The 15,232-nt window shown below is 41.2% G+C and overlaps 1 protein-coding gene across 4 annotated transcripts in view; it reads right to left on the bottom strand.

Annotated features, from left to right (window-relative positions):
- LOC308401272 (syntaxin-1A-like) overlaps positions 1 to 15,232 on the bottom strand; it is an 83,108-nt gene that overhangs the window by 58,354 nt on the left and 9,522 nt on the right. For all 4 annotated transcript variants that reach the window (XR_013972503.1, XM_080889421.1, XM_080889420.1 and 1 more), the window contains exon 2: positions 3,695 to 3,772. Coding sequence is in view for 3 of the 4 variants with exons in the window: in XM_080889421.1 (XP_080745547.1) it covers positions 3,695 to 3,772 (78 nt within the window). In the remaining variant the exon portion in view is untranslated. The remainder of the gene's footprint in view (positions 1 to 3,694; positions 3,773 to 15,232) is intronic.

The following is a 15,232-nucleotide window of genomic DNA, read 5'->3' as shown; positions in this document are numbered from 1 at the left end:
CGATTACTTCAGCAAATGGCCAGAAGTAGCCTTTACTTCATCAGCTACTACAGACACTGTGATTAGGTTCTTGTCTTCAGTTTTTGCACGGGAGGGAAACCCTTGTGAGCTTACCACAGATAATGGACCACAATTCACTTCATCTGCCTTTGCTGATTTCCTGACGGAAAGGGGCATCAAGCACATCAGAACAAGTGTGTATCACCCTCAAGCGAACGGGTGTGTAGAAAGATTCAACAGAGTGCTGAAGGACTGTGTTCAGGCTGCACAGGTGTCCCAGAAGCTGTGGAAGCCCGCCGTGACAGAGATGCTACAGAATTACCGTGCTACAGCTCATGCAACGACTGGAGCAGCTCCGTTCCAGCTTCTCAGAGGGAGACCCATGAGAACAAAGCTAAATGTCCTGCCGTTTCCCAAAGACACAGGACAGTATGACCAATGCAGGGCCAGAGTCTCTCACCAGCAACGTAAGAGTAAACGCTACACTGATGCAAAGAGGGGGGCAAAACCTCCCCAGCTTGTGGTCGGTGACAGGGTGCGGATACGTAAACCTTTCCGAGTGGGGAAGGGAGAGAGACAGTTCACTGATCCACTGTCAGTGCAGCAACAGACTGGACTGAGCACCTTCATCTTGAGTGATGGAAAGAGATGGAATGCAGCCCGTCTCTCACTCTGCTGCGCAGAGAATGCTGAGCCGTTGCAGGCTGGTGACGAGGTTGAAAATAACACAAGATAAACTCCTAAAAGACCTTCTGTTCCTAACAGACCGAGACAGTTACCAGCTTGGACCAAGGATTATGTTATGAAATGAGTTTAAAAAAAAAAAAATGAAAAGAAAAAAAAGTGAAAAAAACACGCTTGAGCTGTTGGGTGCTAATGTTAAGTTCCATACTGCTAGTTCTGAGGTCCAAGTATAATAGAGGATTGATTTACTGTGATTTATTTGTGAGTTTTGTGACTTAAGGTTGTTAAGTTACTACAGTAACCTTAACAGTACAAGTATTCATTATAAAGGACGATTTAGGCACCATAACAAGATTGTATGTTAAGATCACGGGTATAGTTCAAACACCCAGTAATGTTATAAGTGAAATAGGTATTGAAAATGCTGTCTGGTTGCAAAGTTTACTACTGATAATGTTCTGTGCAAATAGTAATGTTGCCATGCTAAGTAAGTAATACTGAGGTAGTAGAATTCTGTGAGAATGAGGAGAGATGTTGTGTTTACATACACTGCTAAGATGGTGAAGGGTTGCTTACAAGGGGGACTGAATATGAACATATACTCAGTTACCAGTAGGGGGCTCTGTGACTAAGGATGATGGAAGGAGAGAAGAAGTGAAGTGTATGGTGAGATGTAAAATGGCGAACTACTGCTGAATATATACGTTCCATTACAAACCAAGCCGTCTCCGTTCTTCTGTCGAAACACCACAGCACCGGACACCGGTACCCATCCCTAGTGGAGAGGTGGAGTGTGTTAAACAATCGCAGGCAGTCACTGAGCACATTTAATCAACTCACATCTATATGCTGCCCAGTTGCATGAATTAGTGCTTTTGATGACTTAACAACAATATTGTGATGATAAAAACAATATTTCCATCACACGTCGGTAAAGAAGGCTGCTTCTTCTCCTTTTTGACGCTTGTCTGTGCTGAAATATTAAATATCTATACAGACGTTTTGATTGATCTCCTTTCAGCTCAGTCACTGATGATTGCGGCTTTTTGGCGATGTGTTTGTTGTCTCACGGCGCTTTGAAAGCTCACGTATCAAAGTGCTGGTTGCCAGACCTTTTTCGTAACTCAAAAATGCTGCTAAATGCCATTCAACCTCGCCCAACCCACCTTTGTAGCAGCATTTGCAATGGTGATTTAAATACTTCAAAGGCAAATCCCAGGTGTTTTAGAAAATGAAAGTAGTGGCGCATATAATACAAGAAATATAACTGCCAACAACACAAGTAATAAAAAAATTACACTACTGTTCTCACAGTGAACGCCGTCACCGGGTAAAAACAGGCCTGGCACCATATGAATGATGATTCCCAGTGGGTCTCCCTCTCTCTGGGGCGGAGATGTCAACTGCTGCCATGCTGAAACGAGGCCCTCCCTCTGAGAGCTATAATGATGTTCAGCTTGTACTCTCAGCAAACGTGCATGGCACGCACTGGGAACACGCTCCCAAATGTATGTGAAAAGAAATTTACGCTGTGGAAAATTATTATTTTATTCTCTGATGAACTTGTAAGTTTGCAAACGTGCAAAGAAGTGAACAGTCTAATTTCTATGGTAATTTTATTTTAATGAAGAGAGACAGAATATTGACGATAATCTAAAGACTACAATCAGTATTGTTGAGAGACTCCTGATCTCAACTTCTATCTGTATAAAGCGCGTCTGTGCACAGAATCAGTTTCTTGCATTCCAGCCTCTCTACCACCCTGGACACGATCAAAGAGCTGTCAAAGGACATCAGGGGAAAGATAACAGGAGGATGATCGTGAGAAAAGCGGTGGATCAGCCAAAAACTGCATAATGAAGACAATTGGGTTTCCAGTCACCAAGAACAGCACAGTGTCCCCAAGGTCCCACTGCTCAAGAAGGCACATGTACAGGACGTCTGAAGTTTGTCAGTAAACATCTAAATGACTCAGAAGGCCTGGGAGAAAGTGCTATGGTCAGATGAAACCAAAATCGAGCTCTTTGGAATCAACTTGACCCACAGTGTTTGGAGGAAGAGACAGCTGTCCCCCAGGACACCAACCCCACAGTCAAGCACGGCGATGGAAACATTATGCTTTAGGGCTGTTTATGTGCTAAGGGTACAGGAAAGTACAGGAGGGACCAATGGACAGGGCCATGCACCATAAAATCTTGTATGAGAACCTCCTCTCCTCAATCAGAACACTCATGTACGAAGTTGTCACTGCAGTGGTTGGCAATAAACCTAAAGGACTGAGAGAGTTTCTTTAAAGAGGAGTGGGCCAAAATCCCTCTTGAGATGTGTATGAACCTGGTGACTTCTTACCGCTGTGCCGGCTAATAAGGGTTTCTCCAACAAGATCTGCTTGGGTATCAACTACTTATTTCACTCAGTGACATGCAAATCCATTTATCACTTTTATGGAACGCGTTTTTGCTTTTTAAAGTTTTAATTTTGGTTGATATTGTGTCTCGGGGGCTGTTACGGCACTATTCATTGCTTGGTAAGTGAGCAAACTTACAAATGTAGCCGGGGATCAAATAACGATCCCCCGCTGGCACACAAGCTCAGCATCTGTCGTGCCACGAGGAAAGACTGAGAGAAATACATGAAAAATATCAATGTTATTCAGAGTTGGGCGAGTAGAGCACTGGTGTGATTTGTTGAATCAATAAAGGCTTTTTCAAATGAAATAAAATGCAGAACAATTTATGCCACACCAGCAACAACATCAACAGTTATAAATCATAAAAACGCACCCCAGAGAAGACAAACGGCATGAGATTGATTACAGCGCTCCAAAAAAAACAGCACGATTAGATTCAATATCAGCAGAGGAAAAACACCCGGGCATGTTGTGGAGTAGGAAATTACCTGGACTGACAAGTGATTAGCCTTCAATGAGCCTGATAATGTGTAAATGGAGAAAAAGTGATTGACAGCAAAAAAAGGAGAAGGAAGGATCAGGATTGGGAGAGAAACAAACCTGTTCAAAGAATTCGTCCATAAAGCCTTTCTCCATCCCAACAGCGACTTCATCTTCCTCCTCAGTCGTCTCCTTCCCCTGGACACACACACATACACGAAATAAAAAAAAAATTATACACATATATATTAATACATAATCTTAATACAATTGAATTACTTACATTACATGAACCAGTTAAATAATAAAGCAATAAACATGGTTAATAACATTTAAAAAAAAAAACACTAAAACAACATGTAAACATAATTTCTATCAACAACAACACTGATGATGACTGAATTGGACCATGTTAGGTTGTTTTTACATAATTCAAGGTTAAATGGAACAGTGAGAACACTCCCCCCCCCTCCCTCCTCCCAAACCTCTCCAAACATCACCTGATTAGAATCAAGGAGCACTTAATGACACTTTTAATTAGAACCACAGGTCGAGTGATTAGCAAGTCATTATTGAATTAGAACCTACGAGCAGAGAAAACCTTGACTTCTGCACCCCTCTACCTTCACTCATGCACAGATACATGTAACCATTTCAGCTTAAAGGAGCAGATTAATATTTTGATACCACTCCTATTTCTCTGTAGTTAACACACCAAATCATGCAACAGGTTAGACTTTAATCGGAGGAAACCAACTGTTGTGACTTCGTCCAAATGGTAATAAAATCCCCTTAGCAGTTCTCCAAATTTACATGTGACTTAATAAAATGTAGAAAAATAAACCCTAAATAGCAAACTAAAAGCTTATTGTGGAAAAAACAAACAACAGGGTTACTCAAAGAAAAAAAAAAAAATCACAAGACTGGAACCTGTTCGAACTCAAATTCTCAAACTGTCCGACTCTTCTAGTAATTCCGGTTGTTTTCTGCTGTTACTGAGGTACATTCACGTCACTAAGGCCTGAACATTCTCAGTGAATAAATCAAAGCTTGGACGCAAAAACATAAAAACAAAAAGTTCAAAACTCTGCAAACTTTTCGCAGTCTGGCATATGATTCATTCTGAAATGCATGTTTCTAATCACACATCAGCCATTATACTGCATTAGTGGGATCTCATGTGGCCTCATCTCATTCATCACAGCCACTGTCAAACTAATTTGGTTCCCCATTAGTGGCCCATTTGCTTATCAAGGCTGTGAGGACAGAGTGCAGTTTTCATTTTCTTTTGCCTGAAATGACTCCTTACTCTTATCCCAGAATTTCCAAACAGCAGTAAGAGAGTCCTGAATTATGCAAATGATGCTTCCCAGTGTCTGTCAAAATGATGACTTCATTTCCTCTCAAACCTCAAAATAAAACTGTTACCAAAATAAGAATAAGATTAAGAGTCCCTAAAACTTTAAAAACTCTTTAAACCATTAAATTAACCAGTAAATATTTAAAAACTTCAATGAATCATATCCAGATATTATTTATGCTCTCCATGTGTATGGGCAGCCAGCCAGGTTCAACCAGACAGGGAAACAAATGTGCAGGCATTACATGCATCAGGAGGCAGGAAGCACAGGAAACTTTTGCATCAAGTGATCAATTTCCAGTAAAAGAAATGAGCTACTTATCCCTTGTTAACTGTTTAACAATGGATCAGCAGGATGCACATATACATCATGCATTACTGACATAAGTTTGTACAGCTGATACTACCAAACATTCATAAATACATTTATATTCTCCAGCCACTTTACTCCTTGTCAGTGTTGGACTGAACCCATTTTGTCTTCAGAGCTGCCTTAATTCACTATTTCATAGATTCAACAAGTTGCTGTAAATATTCCTCAGAGATTTTTTGTCCACATTGACATAACAGCATCACACAGTATCTGCAGATTTGTTGGCTGAGTACAGTGAACTCATTGTCATGTTCTGAAAACAAGTTTGAGATGATTTAACCTTTGTGACATGGCAAACTGTGGTCAGAAAGGGAAGGGCATGGTCAGCAACAATAGTCGGGTAGGCTGCGATGTTTAAATGATTTTCAGTTGGCGATAAGAGCTCCACAGTGTGCCAGGAAAATATCCCCCACACAATTACTCGCCTGCGGCTGCCATGCATGCCTCAGCAGCCTGGTTTGTTGACACAGGGCAGGGTGGATTCTGATTCTACCACTTGCATGCTGCAGGAGAAATCGAGACTCATCGGAACAGGTAACATTTTTCAAATCTTCCATTGTCCTATTTTGGTGAACAGGTGCAAACCGTAGCCTCGGTTTCCTGCTCTTAGCTGACAAGAGTTGCAGCCAGTGTGGTCTTCTGCTGCTGTAGCCCATCTGCTTCAAGGTTCAACATATTGTGCATTCAGAGATGCTCTTCTGCATACTTGGATGTATTTATTTGTATTATTTGTGTTACCATTGCCTTCCTATCTGGCCAATCTTGCACTAGCATCCATGCAACATTCAAAGTTGTTCAAATCACCTTTCTTCTCCATCCTGATGCTCGCTTTGACCTTCATGCCAGATCCACTGAGTTGCTGCCATGTGATTGGCTGATTGAAGTGTTAATGAGCAGCTTAACAAGTGCACCTAATAAAGTGGTCAGTGAATATAGTTGCCAATGTATGGTGGCACTGCAAGTAATTTAAATACTGAGATTCATCTTTTTAAAGTCATTCTAAAGTATGAAAAATTGCTTCTGACTCTTTTTATTCAGCGAAAAGCATTAAAGTGTCAGAACGTCAGAAAATAAAGTCTGCGTAGGAGATTTTTTGTAGATTACAACTGAAAAATATGATAAAATGACTCAACGAATCTAATATGACTTAAATCAAATCATACCGCTTCTTTTTTTATGTTCTACCACGCAGACACTGAAAGATAAAAATTGTGAAAGTTTGCGCCTGTAAAAAAATAAATAACTGTATTAAAATGTCTTCTTCAATGCCATTTCTCTTTGAAGAGGGTTAAAATGTGATATGCTGACACAGCAGGAGATGGGGAGAGACATAAGGAAACCAGACGAGAACAACTGAAGAAAAGGAAACAGTTCCTGAGAAAATGCTTGTGAAGACAGACTTTAGCAAGACAAATGCCACAGATCTAAGCGAGAGGAGTACAGAGATGCTGTAATCCCACTAATATCTAGACCTACTCAAACTAATCCAAGTATACACAGAGTATATATATTCACTACAGGTACAGTAAATTGCTAACAAACTAGAATAATAAGAATAAAGGTCCTAAAAGTCCATTTTGAGACCTAATCTTTAATGTGTTGGTATGGCACTGATGTGCATTCACGGAGCTGCAGACTTTCAGAAGCAGCCAGAGTAGAGGCGGCAGCAGCAGCAGGAGGCAGAGGAGGAGAATAAGCAGGGAATCAGAATAGGCTCAGAGCACCAGTACTGTGTTCAGCCTCCACAGAGAGATGCTGTATCTCCCACAGAGAGAGGAGGGCTTTGGTCTGGTTTTACTTTGTGTGGTCAGGAGGAGAGAAGACCGAGTAGCGCACCTCAAACGTCCTCCTCCCACCAGATCTGAAGCTCCTGCTGAGCCACAAAGAGGCTGGGAGAGGCCTTTAGTGCCGCGCTCTTCACTGAGCCTACAGACTTGACTATCCACACAACAGATGCTCTGAGCAAGACACACAAACATGCATACACACTGTAGCTAGCACACTGGCAATATACAGCAGAGGGTAAACACACAGAGAGAATGAGCTTTATATACAAGCTGGTCCCCCATCATACCAGAACCTTTGAATGCTTGCTGCCTCTGGGGCTCACACTCGGGTGAAACTCCCCAACTGTGGTGTAGTCAAGTAGTGGCCTGATTATGGTGTATATTAGATTAGAGAGTTGATGCAGGCACCATGCCAGCAAGATATCGCTCTATGAAGACAAAAGTGCCTGCACAGACACAGGAGGAGGAGGAAATGTAGTCCAAGTGTGAGGGAGGGAGAGATAAAACAGGCATAGTGAGCAGGCTGCAAGAATCACGGTTCCTATCACCAAGGTATTAAAGGAAAAAAAAAAAAAAAAAAAAAGAGGGAGAACAGGGGAACAAAACAATTACAGAAAACTGTTAAAGTGCATTAACATGTGCAACAAAAAGCCATGCAGGCAATAGTATGTTGATGTACAAGAAATCGGATTAAATAAAGGGCGTATGGGGGGGTGGGAATAAAATATGCTTGCAAGCATGTACGCTCTCAGACTCTGTGCAGTGTTTTATATGAAAATAAGCTGAGTAAGACCAGTGAGAGACAGTTCAAGTAGACACCCATGTGAGCAGTACTTTATCGTCCTTTTGTGTTACCATATTAAAGCAGACCCGTTTCCTGCATCTTTGTATTGAAGCCAAATCAAGCAGCTTCCTGCAGTCCCATTAGAAATGACTCATAAAAATCTGTGTCAGCTGCACAGAGGAACACTGAGTGTATAACCAGATTTATTATCCCAATACAGCTAGGTAGCATTCATTATAGATGTGCGCTCACTCAGTGACACGCAAACCTTTGATTATTTATTCATTTTCCTACAGTAGACAAACACCAAGCTAGAAACAGCAGAATCTGAACGATATAGTAGCAGATTTGCGCTCAGTTTGCAAAGCCCTGCTGCTCACAGGATATTTCAAATCTGCTAGTAAAGGAGGAAAAGAACCACGACTTTCAAACTGCAGTCTTACAGCGAGTTTTGCATGGGCTCAAGCGCCATAAAGTTTGTCAGAGAGTGAACACAAGACTCTGTATTAAAGTCCTTCACCCCTCACTTCACTACAAGGGAACTAAATGGGCACGTGTCCTTCCAGGTCCAAGTGAACTGGAAACTAATTTTGTATTTTTCATTCATTTCATGTTTTTTAGAGTTTCAGATTGTCTTTGGTCATTTCAGTCTATTAAAAAAAAAAGTGAATAATTTTAGCATTACCTTATTGCTTTTGTTTGCTTTTTTTAAAGTAATATGACTAAGAAGCAACAAATAAGATGCCAAATCTGCTACACGATCAACTCACACTGGTTTTTTGCAGCCATCTTGATTTTGCACATTATTTGAATATAAACCCCTGTTCTGAGGCTTAATGCTCCAACTGGTCCCCACGGAGATAAACACTGAATAACTAGCTCCACTTAAACCGCTATGGCCTGTACTCATTCAAGCCCTCGAGACAGTCAACGCTCTACGCTTATATGCAGATCTGCGCTCTGCTTATATGCATTCAGGAAGGTCTACCAGCAAAACTAGCAAGTGAAATGTTATTTTTCACTTTCGCTTAAAGCAGAAAATCATACCCAGAATTACTTTGTTATGAAGGGCACAGGTTTAATTACATTTATCTGTCACCAGAACAACCACCGCAGGAGAGTACGAGTAAAAACTATATTTAGAGGCTGTGCATGCACTGATCTGCCACAACATTAAAACCACTTCACCTGCCTACTATTGTGAAGACTCCTCTTATCCCGCAGTAAACAGCTGTGACTGGTCAGGGCATTAACATGGCATTTTTGGGGTCTCCTTAAAGTCTGGCACCAGGACATGAGAAGCAGATTCTTTGGGTTCTATTGGTTGCAGACATGTGCAAATGCCTCCTTGATTAAGTCGGGATCTAGGGGAATTTGGAGGCCACATCAACACCTTGGGCTCTTTGTTGTACTCCTGAAGACGTCGCTGATGAGTTTTGCAGTGTGACAGGGCAAAATGTCATGCTGCAGGATACCGCCGTTGCCATGAAGAGTTCGCAGTAGAGGGTATTTATGTCATCCTATGTGACCAAGTAATAAAGTTTTCCATGCAGACCACTGCCTTGTTACCAGATAACAGATGTTAACCACTTCACCTGGGGCTAGGCGATTAATTAAATATAAATTTCAATTATTCAACTCACAACTATATTGTGAAAACAGAAATAAATTAGGATAAACTGTTGCTTTTTTGCTTCTACTTTTGCTACAAAGATCTTCTTTTTTTTTCCTTTTATTGTGTGTTATAAATTCAGACTCAGCCATTCGCCTACGGCTGCCATGCATGCCTTTAAAACCTGCAAATCCACTGCCACCTGGGCCTCTCTTTGTCCCCGACTGAACCAGCAGATGTCCCGTGGTGAAAGCAGGCTACCAGGAACTGGCAGTTACCCTTGGACTACAGGCTTTTTGATCAAAAGCAACCCCCTAATCAGGGCCCAACTCTGTATCCTGTGCCTCTCGCAACCTCTTTTTTATTTTCTTTATCTTTATTATAGTTTAATTATGTTAAAAGTTTGAGGAAATCTGCTGTAAAGTGACATCTTATTAAACTCAGTCACTGCAGGGCATTTTGTTAAGTTAATGACTATTCGTGCTAATTAACCTAAATAACTGTGATTATCATTTGTTCTAAAATCGAACGGCTTTACCGTCACCTGTGAGTTTTAACGTTGTGGCTGATCAGTGAATAATTAAGCAGTCATCAAGTTGTTGCCTTGAAAATAAAAAAATAAAAGAATGCTGCAGTGACTGACTACACTGTGCTTTGCGTGCTGCGATTCCTGGCTACTGCTACACCAAATGTTCAAACAATCAGCATTTAACCTACACATCACAGGTGAGCTGTTGGATTTTTGCAGGACCGCACACAAGTCAATCCATATAAGATACAAATTCTTGTACCAAGTGGACATAAACGTAATGCAGTGAATACCGTGAAAACCCCAATAATAAGATGAACCTCTATGAGCAAGCACCTGGAGATAGTGGGAAGGAAAAACTCCCTTTTAACAAGAATAAACTTCCGGCAGAACCAGGCTTGGGAAGGGACAGCCATCTGTGGCATAGCACTGATGGTACAGAGATGGTGCTGACACATCGAAATCACAATTTCACAAACCTCACTGATCGATTGATCCACTGATTGGCTAACTGCGTGACCGACTGATGAACGAGAAGGACACAGCGTAGGGCTATCGAGACAGGTTACACAACCATGGAGCAGTATGGGTGATGAGAGGACACAGGAAGTGATAGACTGAACCAGAAGACCAGCCAACTGTAAAATTAATTCAGGTCTTTTCACATTACTGTTCCCTCTTCTCTCATATAGAACCAGCAGCAGAGAAAATCAACAAGTCTCCATCTTTAAGGGCACATACACTAATGGCAAGTGTGAATTTCAGCAGATGCAGTCAGCTGGAAAAAGCAATGTGGTTCATTTCTTCGTATGCACTGGTTTGTCCATTGACTCCTGCTGGTAACGCGCTTTTAAAAAAAATACAGCTCAATACTGCGTTGATCTAAGATATGAATCTAAAAAGGTGCTTTGCAGTTTTGGCCTTGAGTAAAAACATAAAATATTGTGTAAGCAATCACACAGAAGAACATCTACTGTTCTCTTTCTTATCAATCATCTGAGCTCAATACACCACCTGTCTAGATTTTCAACACTCAACAACACTCTGCAATCAAACCACAGCCAATTTACTGAAATGGCACAAATCGAAAGAAGGAACTCACCAAGGAAAAAAAGAAAAAGACAATGACAGGCTATTCCTCCTTCCAGGGTGTCAAATGCTGCCATCAGAAGCTGCTGGCATCACAGAGATATGAAAAAAGGTATTGTGCCAGCTACAGCAACAGAGAGACTGGTCTCACTCCAACTTGACACATGTGGATGATTTGTTAGGACCCACTTTAAATAAACTGCAGGGTTCATGTTGCAAAGGGGAGCATGTTTAACCCAAACCACAATCTTTAAGCAAACAAGTGTGCAGCTTGAACACAGAATTAATTTACAGAAAGAGCTCAACTTAAACATATCTATATCTATTAGTGGATTTAAAAGCATCATAAGGATACAGTGAATGAGACTTGTGGATGTTTCTCTGAAGTGGCCACGAGTGTTTTATGTTTCGTGTTGTGGGTAACTAGTTTATGTTGAATCTGTAGCATTTTTCGAGATTTGTTTAGTTTGCATGGCTGCTAACATGGACAGGTGAAAGAGATTTGATCTCAGTGGGACTTCCAGGTAAAATGAAGGTAAATGGTAAATGGCCTGTATTTATATAGCGCTTTACTAGTCCCCAAGGACCCCAAAGCGCTTTACATATCCAGTCATCCACCCATTCACACACACATTCACACACTGGTGATGGCAAGCTACATTGTAGCCACAGCCACCCTGGGGCGCACTGACAGAGGCGAGGCTGCCGGACACTGGCCCCACCGGGCCCTCTGACCACCACCAGTAGGCAACGGGTGAAGGGTCTTGCCCAAGGACACAACGACCGAGACTGTCCAAGCCGGGGCTCGAACCGGCAACCTTCCGATTACAAGGCGAACTCCCAACTCTTGAGCCACGATTGACTTAAAAGGAGAGATTGTGGGGCTTCTGAACAAAGGCAGTTATTTGGCACCTACGCCAACCTAAAACATGAAGTTTTTCCTCCAAAAGGGTTAAAGAATCAACACAAGAAATAACATTTTAAAGCCAGTCATTAAAACCCATTTAAAGACGTTTCCTGGAGCCAAGGGCTAACAGGGTCCTTTTAGTGGAAATCTCTTGTTCCAATCGTAGTTCCAGAGCTCTAATCATTACTTTTTTGCTATTACCATATTATAACAGCTAACCCTAACCCATCGTGTTGGCTTAGCTGTTTGGCTAAGCCAACACGAGTTATACTACATGTTCCTCCTTCATATTTTTTATTTTTTTTTATTTTGGGGGTTTAGTTTCACTTTAGTTAGAAAAGGATATGCTTCATAAACTAGATGGGTGAATGTTTTATATTCCATTAAAAAAAAGAACAGATGTGGCTGAGGTTAACAAGACTGTATTATAAGCTGTGCCTACAGTGTACAGAGCACGCGGTAGATAGATGAAGGAGAATAATGTGGGTTGGAGAACAGATGCAGCGCTGCCACTACAGCAGCACAGTGTCAAAGTGTGAACATGTGCAACAATTTCCCTTTCCTAACAATCCTCCTCAACGTCCTCCCCCTTTAATGGTCTTCCTTTTTCTTTCTCATTCTTCCTGTCAGTCATTCTCTCGCTCTCCTTCCTCCAGACTCCAGCTTCACTACAGAATCATTACAGCAGTGAGCCCACACAGCATGGACTCAGTTACCTTTGTCTCGCTCTCCCTCCTCAGACCTGCACTGTTTGTCTTTTCTTCTTTACTATCTCACCATCTCTTGCCAAGACCACCAATTGCTATGTTGTGTATGTTGTGATACCTTGCTCTCAGAAGTATCAACATTTCATTCTGCTAGACACTCACCAGCCACTTTATTCGGCAAATCTTGTTTTGCCTTCAGAACTGGCTTACTTCTTCATTACACAGACTCAACAGGGTGATGGAAACACTCCGAGATTTGGGCCCATGTTGACACGATAGCATCGCATAGTTGCTGCACATGCTGCTACTGAGATCTGGTGGCTGTGGAGACCATTTAAGTACAGTGGATTCTCGTCATGTTCAAGAAACTAGTTTGAGATGATTTGAGTTTTGCGATTTTTCCGATGCTTGGTCTGAATCTCACGGGTCATCTTGATCTGTCTGAACGTATCAAGTCACCGACTTATACATTAACAAGCAGTTAAGTAGGTTAACTAATGAAGTGGCCTCTGAGTGTATTTCTTAAGTGGAATATCAAACGACACAGATCTGACAGATTTGCAACTCTTTCAGAACTGAAGGAGGCAGCATATGACAACAAGACTGCGATGCAGTGTATCCTTACATGCTGAAGAAGAAGAAAGACTACAAGCACAGGAAAAACTACAAATGGAAAATGGAAACTAATTCAGTGATGGCTGACTCACCGACAAGAGTCACTATGTGTGTCGCTGTGCATTTGAGGGGTGGTGACGGAGGTACGACAACTGATCCACAAGTGGAATATGCAAACGATGCGATTGTGTTTTTCAGACCAGAGGAGGAAATACTTCCAATTTAGAAATATCGTAGCATCAGAGTGATTTAAACCTGTCTTAATACGAAGTGGCACACAGTTATTGGTTAAATAATATCTTATCATGTTCATAGGAAGATTTCGTGTGAATCCTGATTTCCTGACCAGATTTCCAATGTCTGTAGTTCCTACAGGTGTCGTTTTCTGCCGAAGGAGCTCACGAGATGACTGACCTTTTAGACTAAACAGTGCATGCTTACTCCCGTTATGGCTTGCTCATAATTGGCCTATGGGTATGGATATGAATATATAAGTGACATGCTGTTCATACACAAACTTGTTTGCCCTGAGCATGTGTGTAGGAAGCAGTGGATCGTTGGCCAGTCTTCACCGTTAAAGGAGTGGGTGAGAAAATGTCATAAAAGCTCCAATTGAACTTTAATGACAGATCACAGGCAGTGAAAAGATATGCTGTCATCGTTTATACTATGGCTTTGCCCACCCCTAGTCTCTTCTCTTTCTTCCCTGGGGAATATATTAAGTGCTTTGCTTGGTATCTCGCTTACCATGAGGGATTATGACAGCACCAATGCACCACTAAAGCAATTATATTCCAGATATGGAGGAAATGTAACTGAAAGTGAGAAGGATGTCAAAGAAATCAAGATGCAGAGAAACCAAATGAAGGAGCGATGAAAGAGCTATATGACAAGAAGTGCAGAGGAAAAACAGGCTGTCAGGAAGCACCGGTTGAAACAAAATGGCAAATTTCAAACAAAACAATTACAGCTGTTGATCTCTATTAACTGATAACATTTTGGTATTTAAGTCAGGAATAAATAAAGTTAAAAGTGCCCTTGATATCTCAAACCCAAGGTGGTGTGCTCGAAGCTACAGAATTTAGTTTCTGGTGATGCAAGTGGAAAAAAAAAAAAAAAGTAGAAAATCACTGAATTTGTTCTCTAGTCTTGCTTGAAAAGTGACTTTCATCAAAATATTAAAGTTATGTTGGCGTTAGAGTGTTTGCTCATCAGTTTAACCGTCATTTCAGCTTTAAAGCATTTGTAATAGTAAACGCAGCCAAATTCAGGGTCGTCGCGATGCAAGAATTTCAAACCTTGACTGCAACACCCGGGTCGATTGTAAAAATTACGAGGCATAATGTGTTAAGCTACAGCCTGGATTTTTTCCTGTTTATTCGTTAAGGCAGACTGCTACCATTGATGGTAAACTTTTTTAACTTCAATCAGGGACTTTGAAGAGGCACATAACACATTTTAGACACAAATAACCATTATCCTGCTAAATTACCACTGTTGTTAACATTATACAGAGGCAATACTGATAATGTGAGAGCGAGGCATCAAATGTTATCGGTACCACTTTATTGTTAGCCATAGCTGCTACCTTAGTGATAACTTGAAGCTAAAGGAGGCGAAAATGGCACTGTTGCAAATCTAACCTAATCCAAAAATACAAACAAAAATAGCCACCATCACACTTTCAGTATTTTAGTAATAAAAAGGTACCGTAATTATCCGTTCTGGTGGTATCACTCTTCTCTTTCTCTAAAGAAATAGCATTTGCTATCTATAAAAATCAGGACCCAGAGGGATGAACACCAAACTGATGTTACATTTTATTTTATTTATTACACTATTGTGGCTGAAATAACTTGGGTATCTTATGAATCTACAGAGAATAATCAAAAAGA

Source organism: Rhamphochromis sp. 'chilingali' (genome assembly GCF_963969265.1).
Source record: "Rhamphochromis sp. 'chilingali' genome assembly, chromosome: 8".
Classification (NCBI taxonomy): domain Eukaryota; kingdom Metazoa; phylum Chordata; class Actinopteri; order Cichliformes; family Cichlidae; genus Rhamphochromis; species Rhamphochromis sp. 'chilingali'.
The sequence above is the reverse complement of the archived record's forward strand: the minus strand, read 5'-3'. Positions and strand labels throughout refer to the sequence as shown.